At 41.3% G+C, this 20,066-nt stretch overlaps 1 protein-coding gene across 1 annotated transcript; it reads left to right on the top strand.

Annotated features, from left to right (window-relative positions):
* Positions 1-844: 844 nt before the first annotated feature.
* LOC146618198 (carotenoid-cleaving dioxygenase, mitochondrial-like) lies at positions 845-19,837 on the top strand. The gene is made up of 12 exons (XM_085370015.1): positions 845-881; positions 972-1,170; positions 1,258-1,469; positions 1,548-1,660; positions 1,786-1,888; positions 1,964-2,092; positions 2,299-2,459; positions 17,142-17,309; positions 18,385-18,522; positions 18,757-18,939; positions 19,446-19,556; positions 19,721-19,837. The coding sequence occupies exons 1-12, from the start codon at positions 845-847 to the stop codon at positions 19,835-19,837; spliced, it is 1,671 nt and encodes a 556-aa protein (XP_085226141.1).
* The last annotated feature ends 229 nt before the right edge of the window (positions 19,838-20,066 follow it).

Below are 20,066 nucleotides of genomic sequence, written 5' to 3' on the forward strand. Positions count from 1 at the left end.
AGGTTTTGATGACCTATAAGTGAAGTTCACTGAACTGAAAGGAAAATGTGGATTGATGTTGGTTAATATGTTTTCCTCCTAGTAAGGAGCTACAGGTGCAGTACCTACTGCAGTACAGTAGGTTTTCTACATTGAAACTTTAAAAACATCATCTTCAAATGTAAAACTTAAAGCTGATTAACAGCAAATTTAAGAAAAGAGAATGCATTTAATATCAGGTGTCAGAATACAGGAAACCTACAAGTCTGCTAGCTTTGTGAGGAACTAAATGAACTTCCATCAGTGACACTCACAGTGTCCTTACTGAAACCAGAAAAAGCAGAGTCATCCTGTTCATGGCTGATTCTTTTGAGTACATTAGTGAAACATGATACGTGACAAGAACACAACAGACGCTCTTTTTTTTTGTGCTTAAGAAAAACCCAAATGTAAAAGACCCCTTTTAGAAAGAAAATATTTTTATATGCAGATTGATTATGTGCATCAGTTTAAAAAAAATCATCCCTCTAAGCCACTCATCCAAGTTCATCTGGTTTCACCATGCTATATATAACCATGCATATTAAGCTTAACTAAAAGAGTCAAAGGAATGATTTGAAAGACTGGACACGGTTATTTGCTGTTTTTTCCAGTCAGATAAAGTGATCATCTGTTACTGCTTACATTTTTGATTGCCATTTGCTTCTGTTTTGCACAGAGTTAAACAAGCATGAAATGTCTGACTGCATCCTCTTTTGCTGTTTCTATGGTACGTGTCAGAAGGACAGTATAAAATCAGGAGTCAGCGTACGAACCAGCAGCATCTCAGAAGAGAGACTAAGCTACAGAAGGCTTAACCACAGCCATGGATACTGTCAAACATCAGAAAAAGAATACTTCAGGTAAACATTAAATGCTACTAGCTGCACACACTAACATTATTTTACTTAAATTATAACAATGTCCTTTCTGATTATGTTTTTTTCCAACAGCACTCAAAAAATCTAAGTCTGTGAAGAACATCAATCATTACACAAATGTACGCGGTCTGCCTTCTATCGAGAAGATTGTGAGCTCAGTGGAGGACACCCCCAGGCCCATCAGCACCCAGATCGTTGGTACAATCCCAGAATGGATCAAAGGAAACTTCCTGAGAAATGGGCCCGGAAAGTTTGAGATCGGAAACCACAAGTGAGTGCTGCGTCTTTGTGTGTTTATCCATTCGCTTCAGACATCATGAAGCTCACTCCCCTCTGCATTGCATCTATTTCTCTCCAGATTTAACCACTGGGTTGATGGCATGGCTCTCATGCACCAGTTCAAAATATCAAATGGGCAAGTGACTTACAAAAGCCGCTTCCTATCCAGCGACAGCTACCAGACCAACAAGGAGCACAATCGCATTGCTATATCTGAGTTTGGGACTGTAACCATGCCGGACCCCTGTAAAAATGTCTTCCAGCGCTTCCTGTCAAGATTTGAATCACACAGTGAGTATCTTGAAGACAAAGCAGCCTGTTGATGCACTTGCTATAGAATAAGTAATTCAAAGCTTTCTTTCCCTCTAGAGCCCACAGACAATGCCAACATGAGTTTTGTGACCTACAAAGGTGACTATTATGTCAGTACAGAAACCAACATCATGCACAAGGTGGACCCTGACACACTGGAGACTGAAAAGGTACCATGAGTGTAATGATATACGTGCAGCTTAAGTTTTAGTGGCACATGTATCAAACTGTAAAAGTAGGTATAGAAGCAATAAAAACTGCAAACCTTTTGTGCCATTGCATTTGTTTCTATTAGGTGGACTGGAGCAAATTCATTGCTGTGAATGGAGCCACAGCACACCCTCATACTGAGCCTGATGGTACGACATACAACATGGGAAATTCCTACACCTCGAAAGGTATTTAAGAAACATCAGATCCATTTCCACACTACAGGTTACGGATCAAAGATCTAACAGTATCTGGCATGACAGGATCATACTACAACATTATCCAAGTGCCACCAACCAAGAAAACAGAAGATGAAACCCTGGAGGGAGCCACAGTGCTGTGCTCGATTCCTTCAGTGGACAAGACCAAACCTTCATACTATCACAGCTTTGGTGAGCAAAAAGTCTCATGCAGTAAAGCATGCACATCTTGAATTTGGGAATAAAAAAAGCACAGGTATCACAATGGAGTGGTACTCTGAGTTGATGCATGGAATGAAAATGATTTAAATCATTGGTTTTCTTATAGTCCTATAGTCTTACTGGAGCTGAGTCCCGCTGCAAAGAATCATAAATAGAAACTTCTCATTTCGTTATAGCAATGTCTGAGAACTACGTGGTGTTCATTGAACAGCCCATCAAGCTGGACCTGCTGAAGATTATGACAGGCAAGCTACGAAGAAAAAGTATCAGTGATGGCTTATTCTGGGACCCCAAACTCAACACAATCTTCCATCTGATCCACAAACACACTGGGAAGGTAGGACTAACTCTAACAGAGTTTCTTTACTGCTTTTTGCCATTCTGTAACCAACTCTGTAAACCCATGTATTCACATACATCATAATCCCATGCACTGATCAGAAGTTGCCCTTGAATTTGCCCCACTCAGAGTATGGCTTAAATGTTCCACAAAGCACTTGGTCAATAGACTACAGCTCTGTGTGAACGTACAGTGGGGCAAAAAAGTATTTAGTCAGCCACCGATTGTGCAAGTTCCCCCACCTAAAATGATGACAGAGGTCAGTAATTTGCACCAGAGGTACACTTCAACTGTGAGAGACAGAATGTGAAAAAAAAAAAAAAATCCATGAATCCACATGGTAGGATTCGTAAAGAATTTATTCGTAAATCAGGGTGGAAAATAAGTATTTGGTCAATAACAAAAATACAACTCAATACTTTGTAACATAACCTTTGTTGGCAATAACAGAGGTCAAACGTTTACTATAGGTCTTTACCAGGTTTGCACACACAGTAGCTGGTATTTTGGCCCATTCCTCCATGCAGATCTTCTCGAGAGCAGTGATGTTTTGGGGCTGTCGCCGAGCAACACGGACTTTCAACTCCCGCCACAGATTTTCTATGGGGTTGAGGTCTGGAGACTGGCTAGGCCACTCCAGGACTTTCAAATGCTTCTTACGGAGCCACTCCTTTGTTGCCCGGGCGGTGTGTTTTGGATCATTGTCATGTTGGAAGACCCAGCCTCGTTTCATCTTCAAAGTTCTCACTGATGGAAGGAGGTTTTGGCTCAAAATCTCACGATACATGGCCCCATTCATTCTGTCCTTAACACGGATCGGTCGTCCTGTCCCCTTGGTAGAAAAACAGCCCCATAGCATGATGTTTCCACCCCCATGCTTCACAGTAGGTATGGTGTTCTTGGGATGCAACTCAGTATTCTTCTTCCTCCAAACACGACGAGTTGAGTTTATACCAAAAAGTTCTACTTTGGTTTCATCTGACCACATGACATTCTCCCAATCCTCTGCTGTATCATCCATGTGCTCTCTGGCAAACTTCAGACGGGCCTGGACATGCACTGGCTTCAGCAGCGGAACACGTCTGGCACTGCGGGATTTGATTCCCTGCCGTTGTAGTGTGTTACTGATGGTGACCTTTGTTACTTTGGTCCCAGCTCTCTGCAGGTCATTCACCAGGTCCCCCCGTGTGGTTCTGGGATCTTTGCTCACCGTTCTCATGATCATTTTGACCCCACGGGATGAGATCTTGCGTGGAGCCCCAGATCGAGGGAGATTATCAGTGGTCTTGTATGTCTTCCATTTTCTGATGATTGCTCCCACAGTTGATTTTTTCACACCAAGCTGCTTGCCTATTGTAGATTCACTCTTCCCAGTCTGGTGCAGGTCTACAATACTTTTCCTGGTGTCCTTCGAAAGCTCTTTGGTCTTGGCCATGGCGGAGTTTGGAGTCTGACTGTTTGAGGCTGTGGACAGGTGTCTTTTATACAGATGATGAGTTCAAACAGGTGCCATTCATACAGGTCACGAGTGGAGGACAGAAAAGCTTCTTACAGAAGACGTTACAGGTCTGTGAGAGCCAGAGATTTTCCTTGTTTGAGGTGACCAAATACTTATTTTCCACCCTAATTTACGAATAAATTCTTTACAAATCCTACCATGTGGATTCATGGATTTTTTTTCACATTCTGTCTCTCACAGTTGAAGTGTACCTCTGGTGCAAATTACTGACCTCTGTCATCATTTTAAGTGGGGGAACTTGCACAATTGGTGGCTGACTAAATACTTTTTTGCCCCACTGTACATAAAAAGTATTTTGAGTGCTCAAATTGAATAAATACCAATATAGATTCCATATTTAGCAAGAAGATGGAGTATAAAATTTTCAAACAAGGCGGGGGTCACGTGATGCGTCGAGCTGAGCAGACGTGAGTTTATGAGCTCTGCACTGGACAGCTGTAAAATATTGGTATTTTAGCTCATTTTTGCCAACAAGTTGCCTCAAATATCTATATAATGTCTCTAGACGAGTTTTTCGCACACCCTGGATCAAGCAAAAAGAGAGAAATGAGCAAACGTGGAGTCAAAGCAAAAGCTAGCAGTGACCTGGTAGCTAGCAATTGCCCCGAAAAGAAGACCATGTGCGACGCTGAGGATGCACTAAGTACACTGCGGGATGACGTGATTGTGGACAAGGTGACTTCTAACATATCTAAGTATATGGATATCAAGATATCCGAAGTCATAAAGCCAATAAAGATAAGATAAGATAACCTTTATTAGTCCCACACGTGGGAAATTTGTTTTGTCACAGCAGGAAGTGGACAGTGCAAAAGTTATGACGCAAAAATTAGAATACAATAAGAATAAATACAGTACACAGCTGTACAGAATAGAATAAAATAATATACTATATACAGTAGAATAAAATAGAATAAAAATATACAATAAGATAAAAATAGAATACGAATGCTATATACAACTGAGTAAAAATACAACGATGCCAGAAAAGATTATTGCACTTAGTGTTATTGCACATGTGTGGATGTGTGTGTTTGTTCAGTTAAAGTCTTTGTTGTGGAGTCTGACAGCAGTGGGGAGGAAAGACCTGCGAAATCTCTCCGTCCCACACCGTGGGTGCCGCAGTCTCCCACTGAAGGAGCTGCTCAGTGCTGTCACAGTCTGCTGCATGGGGTGGGAGACGTTGTCCAACAGGGATGACAGCTTAGCCGCCATTCTCCTGTCACTCACCACCTCCACTGGGTCCAGAGGGCATCCTAGAACAGAGCTGGCCCTTCGGACATTTGGACGAGCTCACTGAGAAATTTGACAATCTGATAGAAAGAATGGAAACAGTGGAGCAGTGGGTCTCGGACTTGGAAGATGTCACGGCTACAAATGAGCCACGTATTGCCGCTCTCGAGACCCAGCTTAAGAAGGCCATGGAGCGTCTGGAAAGCTTTGAGAATCAGAGCCGGCGGCAGAACGTGAGGATTGTCGGGTTAAAGGAAGGCGCGGAGGGTAGAGCACCAGTGGAGTTTTTAAAAAAATGGATACCAGAAGTCCTGGGCCTTCAACAGGGTGCCATTACAGTCGACAGAGCCCATCGCACTGGACCACCTATGAGGCTTACCGGCACGGAGGGACCGCGTGCAGTACTGGTCCGGCTTCATTACTACACCGATACACAGAGGATTCTCCAGGCTGCCAGGGCTAAAGGTACCGTAAACACAGAGGCAGGAAAAGTATCCTTCTATCAGGATTTCTCCGCCGAGGTGGCTCGAAAGAGAAAGGAGTCGGCGAATGCGCGTAAAGCTCTCCGAGAGGCGGGGATCAAATATTCCTTCCTTTATCCAGCCATCATTAAAATATTTAACCCCGATGGCACCAGCATCTCCATCGCGACCACCCAGGACGTCAAGGACTATGTGAGCAAATTTCCAAGACCTAAATAAACTGTTGGTGCACGACAGCGTCATTGTAACGTAAGTTACAAATTCGAGGCTTACAGCATTATAGTATTGATAATGAGCTAAGGTATAGAGACTTTGATTTTTGACATAGACTCCAGTGCAGGGATGTTACGCGTTTGTGGCCCCCCACAGCTGTACTTTAGAGTAGGGTACATCTAGATGTGTAATTTATTTTTTGTTATTTTGTGTTATTTGTGTTGGGGAGGGTTGAGGCTTCCAGGCTTTGTGTTCAGGTTTTGCTGGGAACCAGTGTTCTTGTTTTATGCTCAATTATTTTGGTTAATAGGCTCAGACTGGTTAAATGTAGATTTGGTTAAATATGTAAACAGCACAATATATACATTACTTTTCCTATATGTCAGTTAAGATAAGTACTTGGAATGTTAAAGGGTCCAACAATGTGGTGAAAAAAAAGTCCATTTTAAATTCTCTGAAGAAAGATTTGACTCACATTGCTTTTTTGCAAGAAACCCATTTGACAGATGATGAACACAGAAAATACTGTAGAGAATGGGTTGGTCAAATTTTTTTCTCATCCTACTCCACAAATAAAAGGGGGGTTATTACCCTTATACACAAAAATCTTCCCTTCAACGTTATAGCCACTCACAAGGACAATGAAGGAAGATATATATTGGTTAAAGGGATGTTGCATGGGGAAACTGTTCTCCTAGGTAATATATATGCGCCGAATGCACAGGATGGCGAATTTTATACGGTATTATTTAGTCAATTAGTGGACATGGACTGTGCTAATATAATATTAGCGGGTGACTTTAACTGTGTTTTATGCCCTAAAATGGATAAATTTCCCCCACAATCTATCTTGACCAAAAATTCCAAAGCCCTTTGGCAAATTATAAATGAGCTTGACCTTATAGATGTCTGGCGACACTATAATCCACTATCTAAGGAGTACACTTTCCATTCTAACCCTCACTTGTCAGCATCTCGTATAGATTATATTTTTATGTCCAAGTGTATCAGTCAGTTAGTTCAGCAGGTAAATATTGGTCATATAGGTCTCTCTGACCATGCTCCTGTTGTCTTAGCCATTCAACCCATGAGACATATTGAGCGCTCTAGGTCTTGGAAGATGAGCACACTGTCTCTTTTGGATGAGAAATTTATACATTTCATAACAGAGCAAACAACAGTATTCTTAGAAATAAATGATAAAGAGGAGATAGACACGAGAACTTTATGGGATAGCTATAAGGCTTACATGAGAGGGATGATTATTTCATACACAAGTCATAAAAGGAAGCAACGATTAATAAGGCAGTTAGAGATCGAGAATAATATCAAAAAGCTGGAGAAACAATACTATGTAACAAAATCAGCTGAAACATTAAGTGAGCTTAATATTGCCAGGACATCTTTGCGTAATTTGATAATGCGAAAGGCTGAAAGAGATGTCCTTCTTGCCAGACAACGGCTTTTTGAATCAGCTAGTAAGCCTAACCGCTTTCTGGCTCGTCTTGCAAGGAATACTCCATCAAGTTCCTTTATCACAGCTATTGTGGATGTGAATGGTGAAAGACAAGTAGGAAACCGTCAGATTAATGAGTGCTTCAGAGAATTCTATACAAACCTATATCAATCTGAGATGGACATAACAAGGCTTAACTCAGGCTTCTTCCTAAACGACTTAGTATTCCCTCAGCTTTCTGAAGATCAGGTAAGCCTGCTGGAGTCACCCATAACAATGATAGAGGTGGATAAAGCTATATCTGCACTCCAGTCAGGGAAATGTCCTGGGGCAGATGGTTTCCCAGTATAATTTTTTAAGGTAATGAAAATGAAGTTAAATAGTTTATTATTAAGGGTTTTTAATAAAGCATTTGAAGAATCGAAACTCCCAGAATCTATGTACCAGGCTAATATAACATTGATAGCTAAAAAAGATAAAAATCCAGAGTCATGCTCATCTTACAGGCCTATTAGCCTTCTTGGTGCTGATAATAAGATACTTTCAAAGATACTGGCTCTTAGGCTAGAAAAAGTAATGTGCTCTATCGTGCATGCTGATCAGACAGGTTTTATTAAGGGGAGGAATTCTTATAATAATACTCGATGCCTATTTAATATTATTCATTTTTTAAATTTTCATCAGATCCCTGGGGTTGTTGTTTCTATGGATGCCGAAAAGGCATTCGATAGAATTGAATGGGAATATATGTTTGAAATAATGAGAAGATTTGGGTTTGGAAAAAACTTTCTGGGGTGGATCAAAATTATATACAAATCGCCAATAGCATCTGTGTTAACTAACGGCTTGTTATCTTCCCCATTTTCACTGAGCAGAGGTACAGCACAAGGTAGCCCATTGTCACCACTATTATTTGCTTTGGCCATCGAGCCCTTGGCCATGGCCATTAGACAAAATCCAAGTGTTCTTGGAGTTAAAATTGGGGATAGACAACATAAAATTCTGCTTTATGCAGACGATATTCTTCTGACACTGACTGACCCGGTTAACTCTTTACCCGTTCTTATTAGGTGCATCAAGGATTTTGGTCTTATATCTGGATACAAAGTAAATTTTGATAAATCTGTTACAATGACTTTGTGTAGTGGAGGGGATAATGAACCTTTATATGTTAAACCCTTTCATTGGGCACCATCAGGTTTTGTATATTTGGGAGTTAAAGTTACACCAAATGTTGGACACTTATATAGAGAAAATATTAATGGAATGGTTCAAGATCTTCGGGAGATGCTGACAAGATGGAGATCACTTCCGATATCATTTTTGGGAAGAATAAATCTCATTAAAATGGTAATCCTACCGAAAATATTATATCCCACAGGCATGTTGTTTGCAATCTTGAAATCAGAAGATATTAAAGTAATTAACAAGGCTATGGTGGATTTCATTTGGGCAGGAAGAAAACCCAAAATTAAATTGGAGACACTACAGTTACTGAAAGATCTGGGCGGGTGGGGAGTGCCAAACATAGAAAATTATGTCCTCTCAATACAAGCGAGGATTCTTTCTTCCTGGATACATGAACATTCTGATCTGCCATGGCTAAATATTGAGGAAGTATTATGTAAACCATCCTCACCTGTTAACTTCTTAGGGAAACGTCTAAATGACTTACCTCACGTAATAAAGCATAACCCACTGATATATAATGCTATGTGGACGTGGGGAAAACGGAGAAAAATTTTTAACAGTAGTCTTCCGTTTAATATCTTGTCAACGTTTATAAATAATCCAGACCTTCTGCCACAAAACATAGGGTCAAGCTTTGTGGGATGGCATAAAGTAGGTGTAAAGAGGTTTTATGACCTCTTTAAACATGGTGAGTTTAAATCATTTGAATCCTTGAAGTCCCAGTATTCTATGTCAAAGACTGAGTTTTATAAGTATTTGCAATTGAGAAATTATGTGTTAAAAAATGCTAAAACATTACGAATCTCAACTGCCTCTTTTCGGTTGGAGAAATTTTTTCTGGATAAAAGGGAGCATAAACATTTTGTATCAAAGTTTTATTCCGAGATTTATGCCCTAATCGTGGATAAACTGGCATGGTTGAGAAAATCTTGGGGGACGCTGCTTAAATGTCAAATAGATATACAGGCATGGGACAAAATCTTGCTCCTTCCATCCAAAATCTCTGTTTGTAACCGATTTAAAGAACTGCAGTACAAAATTTTGCACAATGTGTATATTTCTCCATATATTTATAGTAAGTATAATATGGGAATATCTCCAAACTGTCTCAAGTGTAAGGTCAGAGTGGGCACTAGATTCCACTGCTTGTGGGAATGTGCTATTATTCAGTCATTTTGGAAAGAGGTCTGCGCCAATATTAGTACAGCCATTGGTCATCAGGTGACAGAAAACCCATTAATGTGTATATTGGGATATATTCCTGTCTCACTGGTACAACATGAGCATGTAATTCAGTCACTGTTAATGTTGGCCAGGAAAAGCATTATGTTGAGATGGGTGGGGGCTGAGCCTCCCTCAATTTCTCTATGGAAGTCGCTCATCATTGAAGTTATGACTCTGATCAGGCTGGGACATTATATTGATGGGAGCTCCCGAATTTTTGTGGACAAATGGAAGAGACCACTGGAAGCACTGGGAGTAACCTATAAACTGGATCCTAGAGGACAACAGTTATGGACATAATGTTGTAATATTCTAGTGCTGTGTAGTGTTATTATTTTGGATGTGAACCAGTCTTATATTTGTTGGGGAAAAAAAGTTAAATAAAAGTTTAAAAAATGTCAAAAAAATAAAATAAAAAATAAAAAAAATTTTCAAACAACATTAAGCTGCACCTATAAATTGCATGGGTGTAATTCATAAAGACACTCAAGTGCTTTTAAGTGGTGAGTAACACCAAAGAAATATAATTTCCCCCACCAAACAGAAGCCTAAAGTTTTTCTGAATACGTTATTCTAGGCTATATTATTTATTTAAGAAATGCTCCATATGTATTCGGGCACTTGTTAGTCAGTGCAAACAAATCTAACTCCAGTGCCCATATGGTGTCACAGAGCCCCAACAGCAGAATTTAAGTGGAAACTAAAACCTAAAAGACCGAAACTCTTAAAATATAACAGTGAATTAATTTACAGTGAAAATATTACAACTAAAGTTTTACAAATTTACGGCGATGATACTGGTTCCCAATGGACGGGTGTGGACAGGTTTGATATGGGAAACATGAACATCAATTCAAGTCAAAGTTTATTTATATACCACATTTTGAAACAACCTCTATTGACCAAAGTGCTGTGCAAGTTATATAAAATATACACTGTATAAAAACACTTGCTAAATTAACAATAAATATAAACAAAAAATCTAAAGTTTTATTTACTTGTTTTATTAATCAATCAAAGCTTTATTCGCCACATGCAGGTTGCCCTCCAGTGAAATGGGACACCCCCCCGAGCTTACGCGCACACACACACACAACACAGACATTACATGGGGATACAGGTCAGAGATCGGTAGCGTTACACAAAAACACTGAAATGTACACTACAGTGGGAAACTACAAGAGGAAAAAAAGAGACCTCTACTCATGCTGTGCTTCCATGGTAGGACAGCATGAGAACAGGAAACAAAAAAAACTCCTCTGCACAAAAAAAGCACATATATGTCCACAGCACAACTTTGTGAAAGACATGACAAGCCATAGGATTGGGTGGGGGGTGAGGAGTAATCCGAAGCGAAAACAGCAGTCGCCCTGCACAGCGCTACCATTCCAGCGCGGCACATAGACCCACCGTGTTCCCCCGCAGGAAACAAGCATCGAAGGCGTTTGGAAAGAGAGGGGGATGAGTGTGTGCTTATCAGTGTAAGTGTATGTGTGTGCGTGTTCATAGTTCAGCTGAGACAGTGTCCTTCGCCCTGCTAGGCTAAGTAAACAGTCTACCAGCCAACCCAGGTGGCCTTGCATGGAATGGGAAGGAACAGACTCAACACAGTTGTTATCAGGGAGTGGTGTGACAGTCGTGCTTTAGCAGCGTTCAGGTCCCCAGGGCAAGCTCCAGCCTTGTGCATTCTTTTCTCACAGACTCTGTCCTGCTGAGAGAAACTGATGTTGATGACCGGGAATCTCTGGCTGTTAAGTTAGCCTTGGAGGAATAGCGACACTTGCTAGAGGGGGCAGAGCACTATTCATGAACTGGGCTTATCATAAGAATTTAAGATATCTCAGAACAGATAAAAAGGTTAAACGTCCAGCAGGCCTGCTGAGATTTATTCTTTGCATGCTTTACCTTCTCCATCTCCTACCACCCAGGGCCAAGGAACATCAAGCCTAATGCTCTCTCTCTCACCAGTTTGCCACCAGCATCAATTCCCCAGAGCGTGCCAGTATCCAGCTTGGTTCCTGTAAGGTTGGTGGCCTGGGGAATCAAAGACACCATCCGACACGGGGCAAGACCTCCCAGGAGGCAGTTCGTCCCTGCCTCCCCCTGCACCACGGTGCTCCATTGGAGTCACACGTCCAAGTTCTCATGTTATCCCGGCTTGAGTAGAACGATTTCCTTACTCAGTTCTCACTTTTGGTGGGATTCATTAGAAAGAGAAATGAAGGATTTTGTAGCTACTGGTTTAACAGAAAACGTTAAAATGCATGAAGTGATGGTGCTTTTTACTTCAGTGCGAACAGCTCATGAATTTCAAAGCAGTTCTACAGTCCAACACTGGTCTCTCAATCTCCCGTTGGAGAGCTGTGAGCTTCGCCATATTGCGTTCTGTGATGTTGTCATTTCTTGTGCTCAAGGAGCCGATTTCTGAGAACTCACGGCAGTGTGCCTCCCCAAGATGTCATCCAATTTGTGCCCAGAGATCTTATTCCGAGCGAGCCCTTCCGAGATGTATCCAGTCTGCAGTCAGAGATCTTATTCTGAGTATTCACAGCAGCCGTAGCCTCTCCAAGATCTTATCCGTGCTGACTCAATGAGCCCATTTTGAGAAACTCACGCCTCTCCCATCGTTCCAATCCCAGCGGGCAGCCTCGTGGGGGTTTGAACAGCCGGTTCTGCTTTCTTAATTCTTCGATAAGTCAGGGCCAAGCCAGCTCCGATCCGCCAGAACCCTGTTACCATGGTTCCGAATAGGTAGATAGCTTCAGCACTCAGGCTCACCCAAGCCCAGACTTCTCGTTGAGAAAGGGGTGTCAATTGCATTTAGGGACCAGTTGATCCAATCCATAATTCTTTTAGGTTTTAGAGAACAGACTGAGAGAGAGAATGTTCCAGGGAAAAGTAATAAAAAACACGAGACAAGACAAGGACATGAGGAGCTAAACAGGGAAGATAAGGGAGAGGAGAGGAGAAAAAGTGCGACCGCCTTCGCTGAGAGCCAAACGAAAAGAGAATTAATTGCATGAAAATCACAGTATTCTGTTCAACTAAACCTAAAAGCAAGCAAGAACAAATGGGTTTTCAAAGTGTTTTAAAATGATTGAGAGACTGGACAGCTCCAGTGTGAAAAGGTAAGTTATTGAAAGATTAGGAGCCACCACAGGCTCTATTGCCTCTGGTTATAAACCTGGATAACAGAATCTCCAGGAGCAGCTGGTTCGTGGACCTCAGACATGAATCTTCATATTTCTGGGAAAATTTAGGTAAACAGAAACAAGAGTGATCATGGGACAAATGAAATTTGGAGAGAACCTTTTTTGATTCAGTACATAATGGAATGCTGTTAGCGGACAACCACATCTTTTGACCTAGTTGGCAGGATGTATGTTTACAATTGGCCAGAGAAGCTTGGGCGGACTTTCAAAGGTGGCGGCAATGGCAAATATGGTGGAGGTCAGAAGGAACAGAGAGCTCACTTCCAGTTGTGTTTAAGACTGGTGGTTAATAGCCAGGGGAGGCCTCGAATGATGACAGCCTGGTGGCAGATGAAGTCATATTGTGAGGATACGCTATCTAGTATAGCTGAGAACTGTCTAGGATAGCTGAGTGGTTGGCGGAAGTGACACATCTGAGTGCAGTTCTTGATTTGCTAGCTCAGTTTGGCCGGTCTGCGGGTGGAAACCTTATGACAGTGACCTGGGGCTGCTTCACAGCATCTTCTGGGATGTGGTGAAGCCGGAAAAGCAGGGTCTGTGAGGACTGGCTGGACTCAAAAGCAGCGGTCTGAGTGGTCCTGCATTTGATTTAAAGCTGATCTGCAGCAATGGAGGTTGATCAAGCCTTGAAAGCTGGTGCTAATAATTCCCACAGGTGTTCCAACTTTTCTGGATTACTTACAGCCCCATCTGTCTGCATAAAACCAATGTTGGAACTAGGGGTAGGTTTTGATTATCGATTTTCCGATTTTAATTGATTCTAGCGTTAACCTCCTAAGACCCAAACTCTTCCACGGCATGCATTTTTAATTTCTCTTTGATAATTGGGCATATTGGAGCCCGATGAATGTAAAAACAAAGAATCACCAGATTTTTTTTTTTACCTGATTTTTGTTCCTAAGAAAAATGAGAGCCACGTATGAGGATATTCGTTTTAAATTTTGATGGAACAGTGGCAGTATAATGTCCTTGTAAGTGGATATCAGGCCCTTTTAGAGCAAAATTCAGTATTTTGGTCTAGACAACCCAAAATGCGATGTCCACATATGTGGACGCCAGGTCCTAGGAGGTTAATAATGTGATATCGATTCATTAAAATCATAAATCGATTTTTAAATATAAATTTATTTTACCCGAAATGCCAGAATCTCAGGTTGAACCTTACAAAATTTCGACAACCACCAAACAGCTTAAACAGTAAATGAGAGCAGGTACACTGATTCTGCACAAAGACGTAAACACAAAGCGTGGACCCGCGGATCAGAATCAGTGAGCTGTCGGCTTTCAGCCCTGACGGCGTGTCCGTGTACGAGCACTCGGGTGAAAAAGCCAACAGCTCACAGATTCTGATTCATTGGCAGGTCCACGCTTTGTGTTTACATCTTTTTTTGCGCTCGATTCTGCTTGAAGCTGTAGGCTTTGTCTCTCTCCAAACAAATTTGACTGAACCAGTAGCAAAAGAAGATCCAAACTAAGCCTCACATTTCGCTTCACATAAACATCGTCATGAATTCTCTCTGACTTTTGCCGTTTTGCTTCCACCACAGTAAAATCACTTCCTGCAGAGCTCTCCGTCTCTCTCTGTACTTCGAGAATAGTTTCCCATCTAAAAACCCTCTTTTCTGCATTATTCGCTTGCTTTACCACACACCAATCTACCGTTATGTACAGCGCTGTTGGCCGCTGTGTCTTTGTTTTTGTTTTTAATTTAACTGACTTCCGAGAACAAAGTCTAATTTCTGCTGTTCAATACTGAAGAAATTTTAACTTTTTTAAATTATGCAAAACTGCAAAACACTTGGCTGTGTCTCTAATAAAACCTCTAACTTTGCTCTGCTTCACTTCAGCAGCATCAGCTAATGTTTATATGTTGATTCATGGTTTTCTTCTGTTTTCGTTCTACTGCAGAAATTTTTTAAGGTGGTTATCTGCTATAAAAACACAGGCCAGGAAAATCTCCTTTGTGTTTTTCCTGTGTTTTATGCTCTGTTATGCTCTGTTACCAAAATGCTCCGGTACCTCTTGCCAGAGGTGAAGAGTGTGTGAGAGGGTTGTGTGGGGTCATCCACAATGCTGGTGGGTGCAACAAGTGTCTGTGATGGAGGGAAGAGGAGGCTTCGATGATCTTCTTAGCTGTTCTCACTATCCGTTGTAAGGTACTGTGATCCATAGGGTGCAGTTACCATACCAGACAGTGATGCAGCTCCTCAGGATGCTCCCAATAGTCCTCCTGTAGGTGGTGGTGAGAATGGCTGGTGGGAGATGGGCTTTTCTCAACTTCCGGAGGAAGTAGAGAGGCTGTTGGGCCTTCTTAGTTATGGAGCTGGTGTTGAGGGACCAAGAGAGGCTCTCTGCCAGGTGGACACCAAGGAATTTGGTGCTCTTGATGACCTCCACAGAGGATCCATTGATGTTAAGTGGACAGTGATCTCCTGAAGTCAACAATCATATCCTTTGTTTTGTCTACGTTCAGAGACAAGTTGTTGACTCTACACCAGTCTGTTAGTTCTTGTACCACCTCTCTGTACATTGACTCGTCGTTCTTGCGCATGAAACCCACCATAGTCATGTCATCAGTGAACTTGATGATGTGGTTCAAACTGTGCATTGCTGCACAGTCATAAGTCAGCAGAGTGAACAGCAGTGGGCTGAGCACACAGCCCTGAGGGACTCCAGTGCTCAGTGTGGTTGTGTTAGAAGTGCTGTTACCGATCCGGACTGTCTGAGGTCTCTCCGTCAGAAAGTCCAGGATCCAGCCACGGAGGAAGGTGTTCTGGCCCAGCAGGCTCAGTTTAACAATCAGTTGCTAAGGAATGAGTGTGTTAAATGCTAAACTGAAATTATGAACAGCATTCGTACATACATGTCTTTATTGTCCAGGTGGGTGAGGGCAAGACGTAGGGTGGTGGCGATGGCGTCATCTGTTGACCAGTTGGGGCGATAGGGGAACTGCTGTGGGTCCAGTGTGGGTAGCAACCGGCTCTTAATGTGCCTCATGACGAGCCTCTCGAAGCACTTCTTCGCGATGGGTGTGAGTGCAATGGGATGGTGCAATTAATGCATTAACCCCAAGAAAGACAATGCAGTGGTTGCTAGTGTCAATCTTCCGAAATCATGCAAGCAGATTCATCCAGCTCACAAAGACGTACTGAAAACACCAAACAACACACTGGACAAAAAATGTCACCCCCTACCTACTACATATATTTTTCTGAAGTGAAAAAACTGCAACATATCGCAGGGAAAATGTCACAGCTGAGGAATTTAGTGAAAGACTTTATACTTAGCTTTTAGGAGACGCACTAAGGCCAAGTGAATAAACACATTTTTCCATAAAGGTTCATTCATAAAGAATAATTTGCAGTAATGTAGCACAATGTAAAGGTGATTAGTGTCATAATTTTTCTTCAAGAGATATACTAAAAATAAAGATATCTTTGGACACAAAGATTCGTAGAAATGTGAAGACGTAAAAACACAACTTTATTGTTTTTGTCATTAAAAATCAATGAATAATCGTAACTAATGACTGAGATCTGAATACTGATCATAATAATTGTGATACTAGTTTTGGCCATAGTTGTCCAGCCCTACATTGTAGTATGAGTGAAACTTGCAAAAGGAATGCCAATTTCCACCTGACACCTGGTGCTCTGCTCTAGCCTGTAATATTAGTTCCTGATTGACCTTTACAGTAGCTACGCTTGTGAATGTTAGATAAAATGTTAGCTATGTTGTTTTTTCCTGTGTTTCACTGTGTTTAGAGTTAAGTAGTTCAGCTTTGGTTAAGTGTATCCGTTGCTTTCTTTGGTTGTGAGAGCTGTGACACCATGGGTGTAGTGGGTTGGAAACTTGTGTGAAGACCTGTGATGTGAAACCTTTCGTTATGACTATTAGAGATGATATCTGCTTTCCATAAATGTTGCAAATGCTAAAGTTTCAAGTGACGATTTCCATTTGAACATTTAGTAACTTAAGATGGTTTGTTACATTTTTTTTTTTCCTATGCGAGTTTTGGAACCATTAGAAAGGTGAAAAAACTCAGATTAATTTAAATATTAAGTAAAATTATTTTAATATGAACTATTATGTAATCAATGAATGTAAACAGTGCCACAGTGCATTTCCATTGTTGTTTTTGTGTTTCAGGTAAGCTCCCTCAAGTATCTTGCAAAGCCACTATCAACCTTCCATCAGATCAATGCATATGAGGAGGATGGATTCTTGATCATAGATTTGTGTGCATCAGATGATGGCCAGGCAATCACAAGCTACAACATCCAGAACATGCGTAAGTCTGGAGAAGCTCTTGATGAGGTAAGTTAGTTAAGTAAAGGTCATTACTAACTTTCCTGTGCAGTTTATGGAAAATGATTATGCTGTTTTTGGTTTATCTGAAAAAAAGATTGCTTGTTGAATAGGGCTGCCACGATTAGTCGGACTAGTCACGAATTAGTAGGATTTAAGAGTGTAATAACGGACTGAAACAGAAGATGGCAGCACTGCATGTACAAGGATGCCAGCTGCCGTAAAACCCCAAAGAAGAAGAAACTGTTCCAGAATTCATAGCGCGACCCATCGCGGCCCTGCTCAGTTTCCAACAATGGCGGCAGCTAGTTAGTTTTAATGTTACTCGTATTATTCTTTCTGGGTCACAAAATAAACGTTTAACATATTTTCAGGCGAGAATGTAGCTGTGTAAACCTCAAATATCTGCTCAGTTTATCAAGACACCACATATTTTCAAAAGCGCTCCGACGTTTTCGGAGACGTCTGTTACCCACTAGCTCGATAGCTAGCTGGGGGCAAGGCTCACTAGAGCCGTGAGAACACCGGACTCCCGGCAAATCGTTTTCAAACCCACCGCCGTCTTTCGCTACTCAGGTTAAACAAACATAAGTCACTTAGATAACTTAAAAATGTTGTTGTTTGGCTTTTTTCAGTATTTTTCTTGTTGCTGAGTAAATCGGTTTGGCTGAGATTAAAGTTATAGTTTTTACACAGCTGAATAAACGTCAAGCAGACAGCTGATCATCAGAAGTGTGAGATGCTGGAGTATATACTCCGGTGTCCTGTTATATTTTAGATAGCAAGGAGCAGACGGCTGAGTTTATTAAGCTTCACTGAAACAATCTGCAAATTTCATTAAAATTTAATAGACTATCATCTTGTCTTTATTTTTAGTTAGCACATACCTTAAACACTTCAAGCTGTAAGCTAATGATAGTTATAAGAGCAGATGCTGCTGGTGCAATAAGCTGTATGCTGTACATCCAATGGATGATGATCTGATTAGTCGACTAATCGCAAAAATAATCGGTGACTAGTCGACTATCAACATAATCGTTTGTGGCAGCCCTATTGTTGAAGTTAACAAGATCTTCCTCGTCAGGTGTACAACACCTTGAGTAGAGCCTTCCCCCGGCGATTTGTGCTGCCTCTCAATGTGGGCCCTGACACACCCTATAACCAGAACTTGATTACCCTGCCGAACAGCATAGCTACTTCTGTAAGAATTGCCAAGAACAAGGTAGGGCAAACAGCATGATTAACATACATGTATCAACATGTTACTACTCCCATTCTTATAGTTTCAGTTTTTTATTGTAAATATCCCGCAAAAACAGGATTTTACAGTCTACAGTCTCTTCTATATAAACGCTTAATTGGACTTTGCTATTAAAATGTCAACATGTAGCACTTTCACTACCTGAATCTCAGTGATTACCTGTGTTGCTTTTTTTGTTTTTTTAAACCTGTGCAGGTGTTCTGTACTCATGAGGACCTGCATGGGGAGGATCTCCATGAATACGGAGGTCTGGAGTTTCCTCAGATCAACTATCACAAATTCAACACCCATCCCTACCGCTACTTCTATGGCTGTGGCTTTAGACACCTTGTAGGGGACACGCTGATTAAGATGGATCTCCACGGAAAACGCATGAAGGCACGTTGTTTTATTGGAGCAAAGAAAAGAGAGCTCGCATTTCCAATCTGTGGAACAAATTAACCCCCACAACTGAAATCAACAGTTTCCAGATAGAACCAATTATATCTGTTTCTATTTTAGTTCATTCACAGAGAGCGCAACTCACCCCAAAGGGGAAAGGGTTATATTAAAGTGTTTTATGCTGATGTCAGCCTTGGTAATATAGAAATCTAGTGTAGTATATTACTGTATGTATATGTAGTAACTTTTTGTGTCATTGTGAAATTATATAATGTTGTATTGAAAAACAACAGGCCTTAGTTATATACCAGGGGTCCCCTGAGGCCTGGTATATAACTAGTATAAGACTGAAGACAATCCATAAAAATTGTGGGTAATATGGAGTTAACAAACAGTAAACAAAGTTAGAGAGGACTGTCCCACAGGTATTGAGATAGCATTGTTATTGTGATTTTTCTTTTATCATCATGAATGTGATATTGTGTGTAAATGTTCCCTCACAGGTGTGGGAACATCCTGGTCAGTATCCATCTGAGCCGGTCTTTGTTCCCTCTCCTAATGCTACAGAGGAGGATGATGGTGTCATCATGTCTGTGGTCATCACTCCAGACGAGGTTAGTCAGGCTCAGCCATTTTGGACAGGGTACTCTTTATAGATACAGTTTCCTCATACAAATGTAAAACATGGCTGAGCACGAGCTTGGACATCGTGCCGTTGTGTTTTCTACACTGTCTTGTACACCAAGTATTTCTTTACCCATGTCTCTGTTCTCTCCAGGACAAGAGTACATTCTTTCTGGTGTTAGATGCCAAGACATTCGAGGAGCTGGGCAGGGCGGTGGTACCTGTCAACATCCCCTATGGCTTCCACGGGACATTCAATGCCACGGCTTAGACGTCTGATGGATGTACATGTGACTTCACAGGGACACACCTACACTGTGTACATGTTGACTTAAAAGCAAAGACCCTCATTTAAAGAATTCCTTTATTTTCATGTCATAGTGATATGTTAAAGCATGCATGCCTTTTTTCAGACTTAATAAAACCTTAAGTGTCGATATAATCTGTGTTGAAATAAAATCCTTTGTTTCTATTGTTTTTCCACAGCTATCTGTAAATGA

Source organism: Diplotaxodon limnothrissa, linkage group LG14, assembly GCF_057381915.1.
Source record: "Diplotaxodon limnothrissa isolate DT_005_m linkage group LG14, D_limnothrissa_male_GT1.1, whole genome shotgun sequence".
Classification (NCBI taxonomy): domain Eukaryota; kingdom Metazoa; phylum Chordata; class Actinopteri; order Cichliformes; family Cichlidae; genus Diplotaxodon; species Diplotaxodon limnothrissa.

What these genes read in the sequence shown, in the direction of transcription:
- LOC146618198 (XM_085370015.1), top strand. Translation starts at nt 845, where the DNA reads ATGGATACTGTCAAACATCAGAAAAAGAATACTTCAG. An exon ending in ACACACTGGAGACTGAAAAG is followed by an intron (nt 1,661 to 1,785) that starts GTACCATGAGTG and finishes TGTTTCTATTAG; the next exon opens with GTGGACTGGAGCAAATTCAT. An exon ending in CTGGAGAAGCTCTTGATGAG is followed by an intron (nt 17,310 to 18,384) that starts GTAAGTTAGTTA and finishes CTTCCTCGTCAG; the next exon opens with GTGTACAACACCTTGAGTAG.